Source organism: Corythoichthys intestinalis, chromosome 21 (genome assembly GCF_030265065.1).
Source record: "Corythoichthys intestinalis isolate RoL2023-P3 chromosome 21, ASM3026506v1, whole genome shotgun sequence".
Lineage (NCBI taxonomy): Eukaryota > Metazoa > Chordata > Actinopteri > Syngnathiformes > Syngnathidae > Corythoichthys > Corythoichthys intestinalis.
In genome coordinates this window covers 16,852,134-16,868,202 of record NC_080415.1, presented here as the reverse complement: position 1 = coordinate 16,868,202, position 16,069 = coordinate 16,852,134, and the positions used below count along the sequence as shown (strand labels likewise).

At 39.6% G+C, this 16,069-nt stretch overlaps 2 protein-coding genes and 5 non-coding genes across 9 annotated transcripts in view; 1 reads left to right on the top strand and 6 right to left on the bottom strand.

Annotated features, from left to right (window-relative positions):
- The first annotated feature begins 61 nt into the window (after positions 1–61).
- Positions 62–4,991, top strand: snf8 (SNF8 subunit of ESCRT-II). Its single transcript, XM_057825991.1, has 8 exons — positions 62–419; positions 1,930–1,980; positions 2,097–2,235; positions 2,305–2,409; positions 2,482–2,554; positions 2,669–2,810; positions 4,066–4,140; positions 4,215–4,991. The coding sequence occupies exons 1-8, from the start codon at positions 366–368 to the stop codon at positions 4,350–4,352; spliced, it is 777 nt and encodes a 258-aa protein (XP_057681974.1). The 5' UTR covers positions 62–365; the 3' UTR covers positions 4,353–4,991.
- calcoco2 (calcium binding and coiled-coil domain 2) overlaps positions 3,848–16,069 on the bottom strand; it is a 30,382-nt gene continuing 18,160 nt past the window's right edge. The window contains exons 6-12 of one of the 3 annotated variants that reach the window (XM_057825988.1): positions 9,056–9,181; positions 8,889–8,993; positions 8,704–8,820; positions 7,863–7,979; positions 7,618–7,780; positions 5,751–5,779; positions 3,848–5,587 (exon numbers count right to left, since the gene is read on the bottom strand). In XM_057825988.1, the coding sequence (XP_057681971.1) occupies positions 5,423–5,587; positions 5,751–5,779; positions 7,618–7,780; positions 7,863–7,979; positions 8,704–8,820; positions 8,889–8,993; positions 9,056–9,181 (822 nt within the window). In that variant the 3' untranslated portion in view covers positions 3,848–5,422. The remainder of the gene's footprint in view (positions 5,588–5,750; positions 5,780–7,617; positions 7,781–7,862; positions 7,980–8,703; positions 8,821–8,888; positions 8,994–9,055; positions 9,182–16,069) is intronic. The other 2 variants (XM_057825990.1, XM_057825989.1) reach the window with 2 other exon arrangements.
- trnaw-cca (transfer RNA tryptophan (anticodon CCA)) lies at positions 11,615–11,686 on the bottom strand. The gene has a single exon. It is a non-coding gene; the product is annotated as a tRNA-Trp (tRNA).
- Positions 12,767–12,838, bottom strand: trnaw-cca (transfer RNA tryptophan (anticodon CCA)). The gene has a single exon. It is a non-coding gene; the product is annotated as a tRNA-Trp (tRNA).
- Positions 13,048–13,119, bottom strand: trnaw-cca (transfer RNA tryptophan (anticodon CCA)). Its single transcript has one exon. It is a non-coding gene; the product is annotated as a tRNA-Trp (tRNA).
- Positions 13,509–13,580, bottom strand: trnaw-cca (transfer RNA tryptophan (anticodon CCA)). The gene has a single exon. It is a non-coding gene; the product is annotated as a tRNA-Trp (tRNA).
- On the bottom strand, positions 15,707–15,778 carry trnaw-cca (transfer RNA tryptophan (anticodon CCA)). The gene has a single exon. It is a non-coding gene; the product is annotated as a tRNA-Trp (tRNA).

Below are 16,069 nucleotides of genomic sequence, written 5' to 3'. Positions count from 1 at the left end.
GCAATATTCGCCGAGCCTCTAGGATGCAGTCTCACGAAAATGGCGCCTTTTAGTCCACAAACAATCAAAATGGAAGCGCTTACACGGAAGTAGCGCGTCGGTCTTCAACTCGAAGCTATTTTTCTGAAAAATATCGATTTTAATCGCACTTTAAATTGAAATACATCGGTTAGAATATTCCGTGAGAGCTAACGTTTTTAAATTATTGCGTAGCTCGGTGAAAAGTGAGAAAACAGCTCGGTTACATTGATGTAAACGTAGTTTATGCGGTTTAGCTTCCTTCGTAACGCCAAAAGCTGTATTTTTGTTCAAATTAATTGTCACTTATCATTTTCATCGTTATCACTTTGTTACTTAAACTTAGAATGCCCCGGAGAGGCGTCGGTGCTGGTGCCATCGCTAAAAAGAAGCTAACAGAGGTAAGAAATAACTCAATTTCATTGCGTTATATGAATATTTACTGATAGGAAAAATATGTTTAAGTAAGATATAAACTACAAAAATAAACTAAAAAGCAAACTGCATGTGCGTTGTAGTCAACTTAAAAATAAACGTAACCAACGTTCAAATAGAATATTAACCACATTACAGTGATCCCTCGTTTTTCGCAGTTAATGGGGACCAGAACCCGCCGCGATAAGTGGAAAAACTGCGAAGTAGCGCTTTTTTGTGTGTCTGTAAAATTCAGATTCAGAATATTTATTATCATTGTTACAAAAAAGCACAACGAAACTTTGTTTGGAGCATCCATCCAGCTCATACAGCTAAGTTGGTAAAGTGCAAAGTGCAACCCCATAAAATAAATACCCATCAGTACCAAGTGTAAACATTGACACAGTTTTGGACATATGTACAGCAAAGATTCAACAGCAGCATGAGGTCATGTCAGTGTGTGTGTGTGTGTTTAATGTATTCATATTTAGCATTAGCAACAACATATATATAGACAGACATGGGTTTTCTCAGTTTTTAGTCAAAGTATAATAAAAAAAAACTTTCATGTTTTTCCCCAAAGTATAATTAAAATAAAATAAAATAAAATAAATAAATAAATACACACACATATATATATATATATATCAACAAATTGTTTTTAAGCACTTCAAATGTAATAATTATAAGTTTTAAACATGTTACTGTTATTTTTTTATGTTAATTATTTTTCAACAACAATAAAGCAGAAAAATGCTTTGCTTTATTAAATGCTTCATTGAGTGAGTCCACTCAAATCTGCTGAAGCTGCTCAAACACACTGAGTTGCCGCAGCAACTGTTAAACCAGTTAAATGATGATTGGTACATGCAGTGCTTTGATCTTGCCAGAGAACCGAACTTTAAACATTAAACGTTTGTCAATCATCGTTTACCGTAATAAGGAACTCCAGTGCACTCACTGCCTGACAAACAAAGAGCAGAGAGAGAGAGAGGGAGGGAGGGAGAGTGAGACTACGCGATAGATTCGGGACAACTCGTGCATTTTTTATTGGAAAAAAAAATCCGCGATGGACTGAATGCGCAAAGTTTGAAGCGTGAAGTAGCAAGGGATCACTCTTAAGCTAAAAAAAATTAAACCGCAAGAATGAATGTTAAATACAACTAAACTAGTTTTTGATTCAGTCGCGTCTTATCTGAGCGAGTGCCATTAGTGGTACATAACCTGCTACTAACAAAGATTCATGTTCAATCCACTTTGACTGTGAGGGCTTGCAGAGTTCAATCGCTGTCAACCTTTCCCAGTCAAAATAAATTGGACATCTATCGCCGTTAATGGCAGCCAATAAATTATGCTTGGAATTTACATCAGATAAGCCTACACCCCACCCACCTTTTGAAAAAATAGGGGCCGAATGAGTTCAGATAGTTTAATATTGTTTAAAGGACACATTTGGTAATAGATTTTAAACTAATTTTATGTTTGTATTGTTTTCAGGCCAAATATAAAGAGAGAGGAACTCTTCTTGCTGAAGATCAGATAGTTCAGGCAAGCTCACTAACTGGCTTTATTTTTTTTCCCCTAACTTTGTCACACTTGTGTCATGACGTTTTTGCCTTTTTTTTTGTTTTAAAAAGCTTAATGTTGGTTATTTTCCATTTTAGATGTCCAAGCAGTTGGACACCTTCAAGTCCAATTTGGAGGAGTTTGCCAGCAAACACAAACAGGAAATCCGTAAAAGCTCCCACTTCAGGGTACAGTTTCAGGAGATGTGTGCCACCATTGGAGTTGACCCACTTGCTTGTGAGAGCCGTTAAAAAAAATGTTTAAAACAATCTCGGGTTTCGTAATACAAGTTTGTTTTGTCGACAGCTGGCAAAGGTTTTTGGTCAGAGATGCTGGGCGTGGGTGATTTCTACTATGAGCTTGGTGTGCAGATTATCGAGGTTTGCTTGGCTCTCAAACACAGAAATGGAGGTTGGTGATATAAGAATTAAGAATCCCCATTTATCGACCCCGGAGTGACAGACTTTAGCTGTTTTTCGACAGGACTCATCACTTTGGATGAACTCCATCATAGGGTGCTGAAGGGACGTGGTAAATATGCTCAAGATGTCAGCCAGTAAGTTTTTAAGATAAAAATTAAAAAATGAATGCCTGGAATTACTTAAAAAATCCTTCCATATCTACCAACTTGCATGATTAAAGCGCTTGGGTGTGTCACGTGTTTCCGCAGGGATGACTTGGTGCGCGCGATCAAGAAACTCAAAGTCATGGGCAATGGTTTTGGAATGATTCCAGTGGGCGGCTCCTATTTGGTTCAGTCTGTCCCAGCAGAGCTTAACATGGACCACACGGTGGTCCTGCAGCTTGCGGAGGTAAGCCAACAACAATAATATAACAAAAGCTTTTTGTCATTAACTTTAAAGGGATCCACAGATAGAAAGACTGGTAGCTCTTAAAAGATAAACGTTATTATGAGTTAAAATAATTTGATATTGAAACCCCTTTTGATGATTTCGTTTTTATAGAATTTGTAAAATTAGTTTAACTAGTAGCTCGCCATTGTTGGTGACGTCACGTGGTTACGCTGCCAGGCTTCCAGAGTATGAGTCTAGCGACATAAACATGTCATCTGTTCAAGCCTTTCAATTTGAACCCAGGAGGAACATTAATGAGCATGACAGCACTGTTCATATTTAATTAGGGGTGCACGATATCCATTTTTTAAAACCGATATCGGTAACTTCTTGCTCCTCAAAGCCGATACCGATACGATAACCGATAATATAAATATCTAATTTTTCAATGTATATTCACTTGAGTTTTTGAACACCTGTAGGTAAAAAATACTAGAGGTTGATTCAGCATATATTTGCCTTTGACAGAACCAGAATTTCCATGATGACATGAACATTATTATAATGAACAAAACAAAGACTAGCACAGTTTTGACTTCAAATAAAGTGCCCATATTAATTTTTTCAAATAAATATAATTTGAGTCGATCACAATCAATCAGTCAATATCATTGAGGATGTGTCCCCCTGAACAATGACTACTGATCTAAAACAAACATAAACCCAACAGATATTGTGCTTTGTCAGCAGATAAAACATTTGGTGCAGCAGGAGACTTTTGTCGTCTTGGTCCATGAAACTTTCTTAACCTGGCAATTATAGAACAGCCGCCTATCAATAACGAAAAGGCCTCTCAGGAACTTGTAAACATAACACTGTAAAATGCAAACATATGCTAATTGGAATTGCCATAGTAAGGTTCATCACTCAGTAATGGAAAAATAGGGCCTCTAGAAAAGTAACAAAACTTTGCATACTGGTAAAAGAGGAGTGGAAACAAACACACACATCCCAATTCAACACCGTGCCAAAATTATTGGGATGACGTCATAATTCCTATTATTGGACCGATAATTATCGTGCACCTCTATATTTCACAAAACGAGCAGCAAAAGCAAAATTAACAGGAAAAACGGGATGAAAAAAAAACTGTAATCTGGCAAAATGTGTTACACCAGCTAAATGCACTACAAGACTTATTAGAGCCTACAAGTCTTTAAGTCCAAGGTTCCCTTTAAAGGGAAAAAAACATTTCTGACTCATTGATTTGTAGAAGAAGGGCTACGTAACAGTGAGCGAAATAAAGGACAGTCTCAAGTGGGAAAAGGAAAGAGCAAGTCACGTCCTGGTGAGTTTATTAAATAACGTTCAAGCCAGAAAAAGGCTAAAATTAAGATGATAAATGTGTATTGTCATTGTCAGGACCACCTGCTGAAAGAGGGCCTGGCATGGCTGGACTCTCAGGCGTCAGGCGAGCCGCAGTACTGGCTTCCCGCCCTCTTCTCCGAGCTCACGTCCCGGGACGTCACACCTGAGGAGGCCAATCAGATGAGCCCGTGACCTGAACTTGGACGGGGAGACCTTAGTCCAGATTGTGCCATCGCCAGGTGGCGTGTTTTGGTTTAAGGACAATTGTGACTGAACAAAACATGTCTGTTTCAGACATATCTGCTAGTAGTGAAAATATGCAATCAAGTGCGAACACCCAAAATATGTTATATGGTCTAGAAAGAGACCAGATACAAAAAAAATATTTGGTCTCTGTCTTATTTAAACACTCAATATTTAAACCAACCATGTGACTTTGACTAATAAAAGATGGCTAGTTTATTGCAAACATTGTGAAACACCATAAGTGGCCTACCAGAAGCATTAATGTTATAATTGTAAAACTTCCACAAACATTTACTTAGCACATGAAATGGAATACACAGTCACAGGCATACATTCTCTCCTCAACTGGAACAATAGCTAATAATGGCGTTTAGCTGGAAACCTTTGCCTCTTCTTGCACATATTACTGCGTCTCTCTGCTTGTATACTGTAAAACCACATTTTCAACAAAAAAGCTTAATCACACTCCAATAGTGGAACACTTTATTGTCTTTATATAAATGTCAACTTCATTAAGAACAGTTGAGCCTTTTTTCTTAATTCCAAAATTTTGACATGATACCTTGTATCAATAAAACTAAGACTTGACTTGTGAGTGTGATTTCTTGAAGTCTTCACCAAGCCCAGCTGCTGTATGCCATTTATTGGGGAAAATAACAATTTGTGTGAGGTGACATACACTTAGTAAGCCTTCATACTGTACCGAGTCCTTACTTTCTACATTCTAGGACAGTATATCACAAAAATATATACACCACTCACATTTTTGGGAAACATTTTCACATAAGGACGCTTCGCTACCATGTGAAGTAATCAGTGGCTTGTGTAATTGTAAATTTACAGCCGCTTCCAAAAATAACCATTAATGTCAAAACCTCTGGGGAAAAGTGAAATTGTTTGCAGATAGCTAATTTGCAAGTATAAGGAATACTGGCTTAAAATGAACCAGCCTCTCTTTTTGACATTTAAACCGCTCATTAAGGGCACTTGCGTTTTTTTTTGTTTTTTTTACACTGTCACATCTCGTGACTGTAGACATGGTCTTCGAAGATGGGCTGCTCCATGTCGTCGCAGATGAGCGTGCAGAAGGGACACACTTGGTGATTGCGCTCGTGATGTTCCACCTCCGCCCGCGTACTTCCCGGGAAGCGCTCAAGGCAGTAGCAGCACATAAGTACCGGCTGGGGTGAAAGTACATGCAGTGCTGTCAGACATATGGGCAAAAACCACCTCATTGGCCCACAGCTGACCATGTCAGATCAGAGCTGAGTCTGATAAAACATGCTTTGCCTCCATCTTACTTGATAGTCAATTATTCTACTAATTTCAAGCTTATTTCTGTACCTGATCATCCTCTTCTTCTTCAATGTTCACTGTAAAAAGCAAGACAAAATCAGACGACAAACAATATTAATTACAACAACAATGCTAAAGCGAAACCATAGACTTCATAACTACATTGACAGGACAGATTCCCCACCCACGTTCCACACCTTCTTTTAATCTGTCGGTTAGCCGCGCCTACCATTATAGGGCTCTAGCACTAGCTCTAACTATTCACAACGAGGAAAACGCGATGAAGAAAGCTGCAAAATGTCATTGTTTCTGTCTCTTTACTTCAATATTTTTTATAGGATATTCTTTTTATCCAAGTATTTTCCCCAATTGCTAAATAAATGGCATGGTCATGACAAATAACAGTCTTGTGCTAAATGGAATATGAAATAATAAAAATGCACTTATTCAGGACGACATGGCAAAATTACTCCATAATGGTCAAAACTGTCGACTTCACCTTTACTGTCGCACCTCCCGAACGATATTTTATGACACCTAAATCGGACATATGTCATTTCCATTCCCCGGCTTCGGAGAATGTAAACAAACCAAGAGGCGTGACAGCTAGCCGACATGCTAACCCGAACCGAGTGATGTTTCAAAGTCTTCGAAGCGGAAAATCACACATAACTAGCCCGGATTATTTGACATGACGACTGGGTTGTCGATTGTCTTTGCAGATCGGCAAACCGCCCGGCGGAGAGCAATTTACAGTTCGTTCCCCGGAGGAGGGCGGCTGCAGTTGTTGTGCAGCTAACGTGCAGCTAATGTGCATGAGGAGAGCTTTTTATATGCCTATCAATGATCAAACGTAAGTAGTCCTTTATTTAAAGAAAGTTTGTAGTGTTTACTTTGTAATCGCTGTATTCGTATTTGACATAATACAAAACAATTGTTTACTCACTTCCTCGTAAGTCCAATGGTCCCACAGTAGTAGGGCTTGTTTTGGCCAATATCCACGGTGAATGGGAACCTTTTGAAACTCCAAAAAGGCACACACGCCTCTCCCTCATAAAGCAAGATTTTTCTGCAGCCGTTCGGCTGGCGTGATGCGAAATATAAACGTATTAATCCGCAAAATCAGCTGAATCCTTAGTCCTCATACAAAACAGTACGGCTGTTTAGTGAAGAGGACGCCTTCACCCGTTCACGTCACAGCGCCCTCCTCCTCAATGCAAGACCGAAGCCGGAAGTCACTCATTTTCATGGTGCGGGATTCAAAAAACTAAATAAATATAGTGATCGCTTCCACACACATCCAAGCGGTCCATATCATTCAGGAGCATAAAATACCACGTGTATTTTGAAATAAACATGCTTTTTCATGTCACATGCACTTTAAGCATGTATTCACAACAATTTCAACGTAAAAAGCTCTTTGTGGTGATAGGGCGGCGCCACAGTGGCTTAAAGACTAGCAGCACATTCGACATATTTACGTAAAATAAATGCTAACTGCCCGTTTTTTTGTTGTTGCTTTAAACCAAGAATCAAGACTGGTTCACGTCCATATCTATAAAGGATTCAGGGATTTAAGCATTTATTCACAAGAATTTTCAACGTAAAAAGCTCTTTGTGGTGATAAGGCGGCGTCACAGTGGCTTAAAGACTCGCAGCACATTCAACATATTTACGTAAAATAAATGCTAAATGCCTGTTTCTTTTTGCTTTTAACCAAGAATCGAGACTGTCTTACGTCCATATCTATAAAGAATTCAGGGATTTAAGCATTTATTCACAAGAATTTTTAACATAAAAAGCTCGCTGTGTTTCCACTCGGTAAGCTTTGACGGAGATAGGCCTCCTATGAATCGGCCCCGAGCCCCGTGTGTCCCATTATGAAGTCTATGGCTAAACGTATCCGTACACTGACCTGTGCTGTCATACGACGAGTCATGTGTCTCTACTAGTGTGTCCGGCTGGGTTGTGCCACTGTTGTGTGTCGCAGTGGCCTCTTGGTGCTCTGGGTGGGTGGCCGTAGATGTTTCAAAGTCATGCAAAGTTTGGCATAGCTCCTCAATCTTATATGAGAGCTCCTAGAGATAAAATGGATGCCAATGTTGGTATTTAAAAAACGCCATATCACTCTAAATGCATCATACTAGTGATATTGTTTACTTGGTTCTCGTGAACAAGCTCCTCATTGTGGCGTTTCAGCATAGATGTATAGTTCTTATTCTCCTCGATGATGGCATCTTTGTTGGCGATCACAAAGTGAGCTTCCCTAAGTTGCAGCTGGAAGACCGATAAGAAACTTAGGAATATCATGAATCATGATTATACAACACTATACAGACTAGGGCTGCAGCTACCGATTATTTTAGTAGTCGATTATTCTATGAACTACTTGGTTCGAATAATCGAGTATTCGGATTAGGAACATAAAAAAATTTAAATACCTAAGCTTATACACAAATAGTATACAAATTTAAATGATGGAATCAAAGTACAGTACAACAAAAGAACAATTGGCTAACTTGCATAGCAATAGTCCACTAGCTTAAATGCTATAAAATGCTAACATTTTTTTGCAACGCTCTAAACAAATCGTTCAAACACATATTCCCACAAAAAAATACTTACAAAATTACGAATGATTAAAAAAAAACAGATTAGCTCAAACAAAAACTTACCTCATGTTGATCTAAACAGGGAGCAGCTGGATTCAGCCATGCTAAATGAGTGATGTCATATTCATTGTTTCCGCTGGAGGGCAGTGTATGCAACCAAATCAATACAACTAAATGCAAACACTTTCAAAACAAACCATTACAACCCCACTAATTAAACGATTACTCGAAGCAGCAAAATTTGATTCGAAGCTTTTTTCTAATCGAATTACTCGAGTTAATCCATTAGTCGTTGCAGCACTAATACAGACACCAATTCCTATGAAGTTGCGTGATCCCCAGTTAATGTCTAGGCACATGCAGACACTTTTTTTTTCTCTCTTTTGTACCTCAGAAGGTAGGAGTAGTCCGTTCTCATCGCTTGAATTTGGGATAGACGGTGTGCTCTCAGCAAGATTCTGTTCCTGGAGTTCCACCTGATTGGTCATGTGGATCAACATCTCTTCCTAGACAGGAGAAGAAGTACAATGTTAACATTGCCACAAGCTTCTACAAACATGACGGCAAATCTAACTTTCAAGCGCTGGATTTCTTCTTGTTGCTCCTGCATAGTGCGCAGAAGACTCTCGTTCTTCTCCTTCATCTGACGAAGTTCTGACACGAGTTCATCTTGTTTTTCCTGTAAAGCTCAGAGTCAACTCATGAACTTAAACATCACCATACAGGTCGTGTTAAAAAAACCTTCAAGAAACCAATTTCACGTCTCTCTTCCAGCAAGTTTTTTTCCAACTCTTCATTTTGCTGTCGGATGCGAGACACCTCCTCCCTCAGCGTTGCTTTCTCTCGATCACTTTCCTCCACTTGTTCCTAGGTCACAAAATATTCACATGTGGAACAGATCAAGAAATATAGAGCACTGAGAGAATACTTAATATGCTATGCTGCACTTAAAGTGCGTATGACACCTAAAAGCATGTTTATTTCATATTTCAACGCTGTGTTTTATGCTCCTGAATGAAATGGACCGCTTGGATGTGTGTGGAAGCGATCATTTTATATATTCAATTTTTGAATCCTGCGCCGTGAAAATGAGTGACTTCCAGCTCCAGTCTCGGCTTTAGGACGAATGCGAATGTGACCTCACCCAGGTCAGCATCTCACAATTCTGCATTCCTTAATAGCATGCAGATGGACTGCGGAATCAGCTGATTTCACAGATTAATTCATTTATTTTTCGCATCACGCCAGCCAAACAGCTACAGGCTTTTGTAGCTGCACCAGGGAGAGGCGTGTGAGCCTTTTTGGGTTTCAGAAAGTTCCCGCTCACCCCGGGATCAAAAAAAGTGTGCGACAACTGTGGGACCATTGGACTTACGAGGAAGTGAGTAAACATCGTGTTTTATATGATGTCAAATACTGGGATCATGGTACACGTTTTAATACTGAGGTGGCTTGGATTTTGTGGCTGACATGCTCCTTGTCCACCGAGAATGCCATTCAGCTGACGACCGGCGGCTTGTCGGACACCCCCTCGCCTTTTCGTGTGCCCGGTGTTCTGTCAAATTTTCCACCCCATCAGAAATTGCAACTTTGTGTTAAAAATGGCCGCGAACACAGCAATTACAAAGCAAACACTACAAACTTTCTTTAAATGAAGGAATATTTACTTGAGTTTGATCATGGACGGACATGTAGAAAAGTTCTCCTCAGACACATCCTTCTTTGTTAGCTACACACAACAACTGTACGCCGCTCTCTCACTGTTTACGTGTTTGCCGAGTTTTTAAGCATGAATTTACGCCATATTCGTGTTGACTATGTGGCAGCTACGTGCAACTCCGACGTCTGCCGGTTTGTTCGGCAGTCATTTTCCTGTTGTTTCCACGGCAAACAAGCTCTCCTTCCCGCAGCAGGGGAACGAGTCCGACGAGCTGTAACTTGCTTGCCGCCAGGCTGGTTGCAGATCGGCAAAGACAATCAACAACCCTGCCGCCGTGTGACATGATCCCAGGTAGTTTTGAGTGATTTTTCGCTTCGAAAGCCAAGAATAGACTTTGAAACATCACTAGGTTCGGGTTAGCATGTCGGTAGCTGTCACGCCTCCTGGTTTGTTTACGCTCTCCGAAGCTGGGGCAGGGAAATGACAAATGCCGGACTAACTCCGGTGGCATAAAATATAGTTTGGGAGGTGCAAGAAGTGGACAGTTTTGACCATTATGGAGTAATTTTGCCATGTCGGACTGAATAAATGCATTTTTAATATTTCATATTCCATTTAGCACAGGACTGTTATTTGTCATGAGCATCGCATTTATTTAGCAATTGGGGAAAAAAGCTTCAATAAAAAGAATATCCTGTAAAAATATATGGAGTCGAGAGACTGAAACAATGACATTTTGCGGCTCTCTTAGTCGCATTTTCCTCGTTCTGAATAATTCCACCTCAATGGGCTGAATTCTAAATCAGATGAAACCATAACCCTGCTGACGTCATCCTCCTGTTGGGGACGCTAGAGCCTTATAATGGTAGGCGTGGCTAAACGGCAGATTAAGAGACTAATTTCTCGTCATCTGCGCTTTGCCAAATTGTTGTATATAGTCGAATTGTCTCAAAATATGATTCTAAATCACATAATAATGCTATTTAAGACTTTTTTTATACTGTCCTGGGATCTATAACCCCTACTATCAGTAAAGAGAAAAACAGGTCTGAGACGTAATTACCATACAAGTTTGAAGTAAAGAAAACAAAAACAGTCTTCTTGGGAATAAAAATCCATCTTCTGGTCAGGAACACTACCCGTAGGACCCTTTGACCCCGATGTCATTTGAACACACAACTCTCAGATCAGTAGTCAGATACGCTACCTTTGCAACACAAGGTTTTGGTTGATTATCCTCCTCTTTCTTCAAAAAATCTATTTTTAAGTATCCTGAACGATAAGCAGAAAACCAGATTAAATTCGTCATCAGAAGATGGACACGAATCCTTAGCTTTTTATGAAGCTAAAGAGTGCCACCTTACTACGATGTTTAGTTGGTAGTAGAGTTCCAAGGAGGTGGAAAGAATTTGGGAAAGTTCCGAGTTTTCCAATGGATCAACTGAAAGTATGCATGTTCTAGGCAGAAAATGCAAACTACTAAAAGGTAAGCAAAATAGGAAAGAATTCATAATCAGACAAGGATTATTACGTTTCAAAAAACTTAAAATGAAGCACCTTAACAAGACAGAGCCAATTTGTTCTAGGGAAAGACTAGATGAACCTACTCTCTACCAAGGATATGTGCCCCAAGGACTCATTGACCCTGACGTGATTTGAACACGCAACCTTCTGATCTGGAGTCAGACGCGCTACCGTTGCGCCACAAGGTCTTTGTATCAGCTTCTCTATTTAAAAAAAACAAAACAAAATAAAAACAACAAAAAAAGGCAATCTGAATTTTAAGAAGCCAAAAAAGATAAGCGTAAAGGGACAGAATTCTAAATCAGATGCGAGACCAGAATCTTTACATACCTATCAACCTAAAACAATGTATCTTAACGAAAAAGTCCCGCTATTTGGTGGATAAGTATTTACTTTCCACCCAGGAAATGCAAATGAAGGACTCATTGACCCTGAGATGATTTGAAGACGCATCCTTCGCATATGGCAAATCGTAATTCTAAAACGAATTTTTTTTTTTTTTAAATGAAGTGCGCTAAAAGGTAAGCATAATGGGAGAGAATTCATAATCAGACAAGGATTATTATTACGTTTCAAAAAAGCAACAATCCAGCAACAATCAAGTCCGTATTTGTTGTAGGGAAGGATTGGATGCATCTACATTCCACCAAGTACACTCATTGACCCTGAAGGACACTCATTGACCCTGACGTGATTTGAACACACACCCTTCTGAGCGGGAGTCAGACGTGCTACGGTTGTACCACAAGATCTTGGTATCAGCTTTTCTATTTAGAATAAAAATAAAAAATAAATAAAAAAGGCAATCTGAATTTTAGGAAGCCAAAAAAGGTAAGCATAAAGGGACAGAATTCTTAATCAGAAGCGAGACCAGAATCTTTACATATCTATCAACCTAACACAATTAATCTTAACAAAAAAGTCTCGCTATTTGGTGGATAAGTATTTACTTTCCACCTAGGAAATGCAAATGAGGGACTCAATGACCCTGACGTGACATGAAGACACGACCTTCTGACCGGGAGTCAGACGCGCTACTGTTGCCCCACAAGGTTTTGGTAAGGCTTTTGCCACAACAAAAAAGACAATCTGAGTTTTAAATAACCAAAAAAAGGGGTAGTCGGAAAGGGGCAGAAGTCTTAATCAGATGTGAGACCAGGATTATTATGTTTCTATTAACCTAAAACCATGTATCTTAACAAAGAAGTCCCACTACTTGGGGCAGAAGTATCTACTTTCCACCTAGGAATTGCAAAAGGAAGACTCAATGACCCTGACGTGACTTGAACACGCAACCTTCTGATCTGGAGTCAGACACGCTACCATTGCGCCACAAGGCCTTTTCTTAGCCATTTCCTATTTAAAATTATAGCAGAATTTTAAGTACGTTAAAAGGTAAGAATAATTGGAAAGAATTCGCCTTCAGACGAGGATTATTCCGTTTCAACAAACCTAGAATGATGCACTTACACAAGAAAGTCCCTATCTGTTCTTTGGAAGCAACAAACACATCTACTTGCCAACAAAGAACTGCATCTGACAGACTCATTGACCCTGACGTGATTTGAACACGCAACCTTCTGATCTGGAGTCAGATGCGCTACCATTGCGCCACAAGGTCTTGGTATTGGCTTTCCTATTTAAAAATAAAGGGCAGTCTGAATTTTAAGACGCCAGAAAAGGTAAAGTTAAGCGTAAAGGGACAGAATTCGAAATCAGATGCGAGACCAGAATCTTTACATACCTATCACCCTAAAACAATGTATCTTAATAAAAAGGTCCTGCTATTTGGTGGATAAGTATTTACTTTCCACCCAGGAAATGCGAACAGGCATCCTTTGCATATGGAGTCAGACGCGTTGGCATTGGGCCAAAAGGTCTTGGTATCAGTTTTACTATTTGAAAAAAAAAAAAAAAAAAAAAAGACAATCTGAATTTTAAGTAGACAAAAAGGTAAGTGTGGCGGCAGAACTCTTAATCAGTCACAAGACCAGATGCTTTATCACTCATTGACCCTGGCGTGATTTGAATACGCAATCTTCTGATCTGGAGTCAGACGCGCTACCATTGCGCCACAAGGTCTTGGAATCGCCTTCCTTTATATATATATATTTAAAAAAAAGGGCAATCTGAATTTTAAGAAGCCAAAAAAGGTAAGTGTAAAAGGATAGAATTCTTAATCAGATGCGAGACCAGAATCTTTACATTCCTATCAAACTAAAACGATGTATCCTAACGAAAAAGTCCTTCAATTTGGTGCAGATGTATCTACTTTCCACCTAGGAAATGCAAATGAGGGACTCATTGACCCTAACGAGATTTGAAAACGCAACTTCCAGATCGGGAGTCAGACGCGCTACTGTTGCACCACAAGGTCTTGGTAAGGCTTTTGCAACAACAAAAAAGACAATCTGAATTTTAAGTAACCAAACAAAGGTATTCATAAAGAGACAGAAGTTTTAATCAGATGCGAGACCAGGATCATTATGTTTCTATCAACCTAAATTGATGCATCTTAACAAAGAAGACCCACTATTCGGTGCAGAAGTATCTGCTTTCCAGCAAATGGAAGACTCTTTGACCCTGACGTGACTTGAACACGTAACTTTCTGATGTGGGGTCAGACACGCTACCATTGCGACACAAGGTCTTTCTCTAGCAGTTTCCTATTTAAAAATATAGCAGAACTTTAAGTACCCTAAAAGGTAAGCATAATCGGAAATAATTCGCCATCAGACAAGTATTATTACGTTTCAACAAACCTAAAACGATGCGCCTACACAAGAAACTCCCTAACTCTTCTTCGGAAGTACTGGATGCATCTACTTTCCAACAGGGAACAGCATCCGACAGACTCATTAGCCACGTTTACATGCTGACTTTTATTCATACCGATTCAAATCATTCGGAATGGAAATTTCAGATCAGCTGTTTACATGTCACTTCATCTATTCCGATCCAGTGTTTACATGTGACTGCCTTTATTCCGAAAGGACGTTTGACAACTGCCGTGTGACATGCGCAGATTAATCAAAACAAAGCGTCACGTTGCAAAACATGGAGATCGATCGTCGGAGTGCTGCTGTTTTAACTTTGACCCACTTGTTGTGTTTGTGGGGTTGTATCCGCTTCCGCTGTTTTGCTCTTTTGCCTTGTAGTAGCCGGTTTTCCACCGGTTTCTAATCTGGTCAACGCTCCGGTCTATTCCGGCTTCGGTAACCTCTCGTGAACTTTTTTAAATAGTTCACTGTTCCTCGTTTTACGCCCGTTTAAGCGAGCAATTCTTTTAAAGTTTGAATTAAATACAATCTTTCCGCCGGACTCCAATTAGGTGCGCTGTGCTTGGAAGCCATGTTGCAAGTGACGTTACTTACGTCACAAAGTGACGTCACCACGTCAGTACGGAGCATGTGCAGAAAGAACGCAACTAGACACCAGTCCGCTTCCCTGTTTACATGATATAATTTTACTTCTAATCGGTTTGGGAAAAGGAATATTCCACCCCTGTGAATCGGAATGAAATTCCATTCGGTTTGGGCCTGTTCATTCCGAATGAGGTGTTTATATGGAACACATTTATTCGGTTTGAACAAATATTCCGATTGTAATTGGAATATTTGGCTCCATGTAAACGTGGCAACTGATCCTGACGTGATTTGAACACGCAACCGTCTGATCTGGAGTCAGATGCGCTATCATTGTGCCACAAAATGAAAAAAAGCAAAGAAAAACAAAAAGAAAGGTCAACCTGAATTTTAAGAAGCCAAAAAAAAAAGGTAAAGGGACAGAATTCTTAATCAGATTCGAGACCAGAATCTTTACATTCCTATCAAACTAAAACGACGTATCTTAACAAAAAAGATCCACAATTTGGTGCAGAAGTATCTACTTTTCACCTAGAAAATGCAAATGACGGACTCATTGACCCTGACGTGATTTGAACACGCAACCTTCAGATCAGGAGTCAGACGCACTACTGTTGCGGCCAAGGTCTTGGTAAGGCTTTTGCAACAACAAAAAAGACAATCTGAATTTTAAGTGACCAAAAAAAAAAAAGCAGTCATTAAGGGGCAGAAGTCTTAATCAGATGTGAGACCAGGGTTATTATGTTTCTATCAACCTAAAACGATGAATCATAAAATATAAGTCCCACTATTTGGTGTAGAAGTATCTACTTTCCACCTAGGAATTGCAAAAGGTAGACTCATTGACCCTGACGTGACTTGAACACGCAACCTTCTGATCTGGAGTCAGACACGCTACCATTACGCCACAAGGTCTTTTGTTTTTCACAATTTCCTATTTAAAAATATAGCATAACTTTCAGTATGCTAAAAGGTAAGCATAATGGGAAAGAACTGGCCATCAGAGAAGGATTATTTCGTTTCAACAAACCTAAAGTAATGCACCTACACAAGAAAGTCCCTATCTGTTCTTCAGAAGTACTGGACGCATCTACTTGCCAAAAAGGACCGGCACCTGTCAGACTCATTGACACTGACGTGATTTGAACACGCAAACTTCGCCACGAAGTCTTGGTGTTAACTTCTTTATTTGGGGAAAAAAAAAAA

What these genes read in the sequence shown, in the direction of transcription:
- snf8 (XM_057825991.1), top strand. Translation starts at nt 366, where the DNA reads ATGCCCCGGAGAGGCGTCGGTGCTGGTGCCATCGCTAAAAAGAAGCTA. An exon ending in CTAAAAAGAAGCTAACAGAG is followed by an intron (nt 420 to 1,929) that starts GTAAGAAATAAC and finishes TATTGTTTTCAG; the next exon opens with GCCAAATATAAAGAGAGAGG. An exon ending in TGGTCCTGCAGCTTGCGGAG is followed by an intron (nt 2,811 to 4,065) that starts GTAAGCCAACAA and finishes ATTGATTTGTAG; the next exon opens with AAGAAGGGCTACGTAACAGT.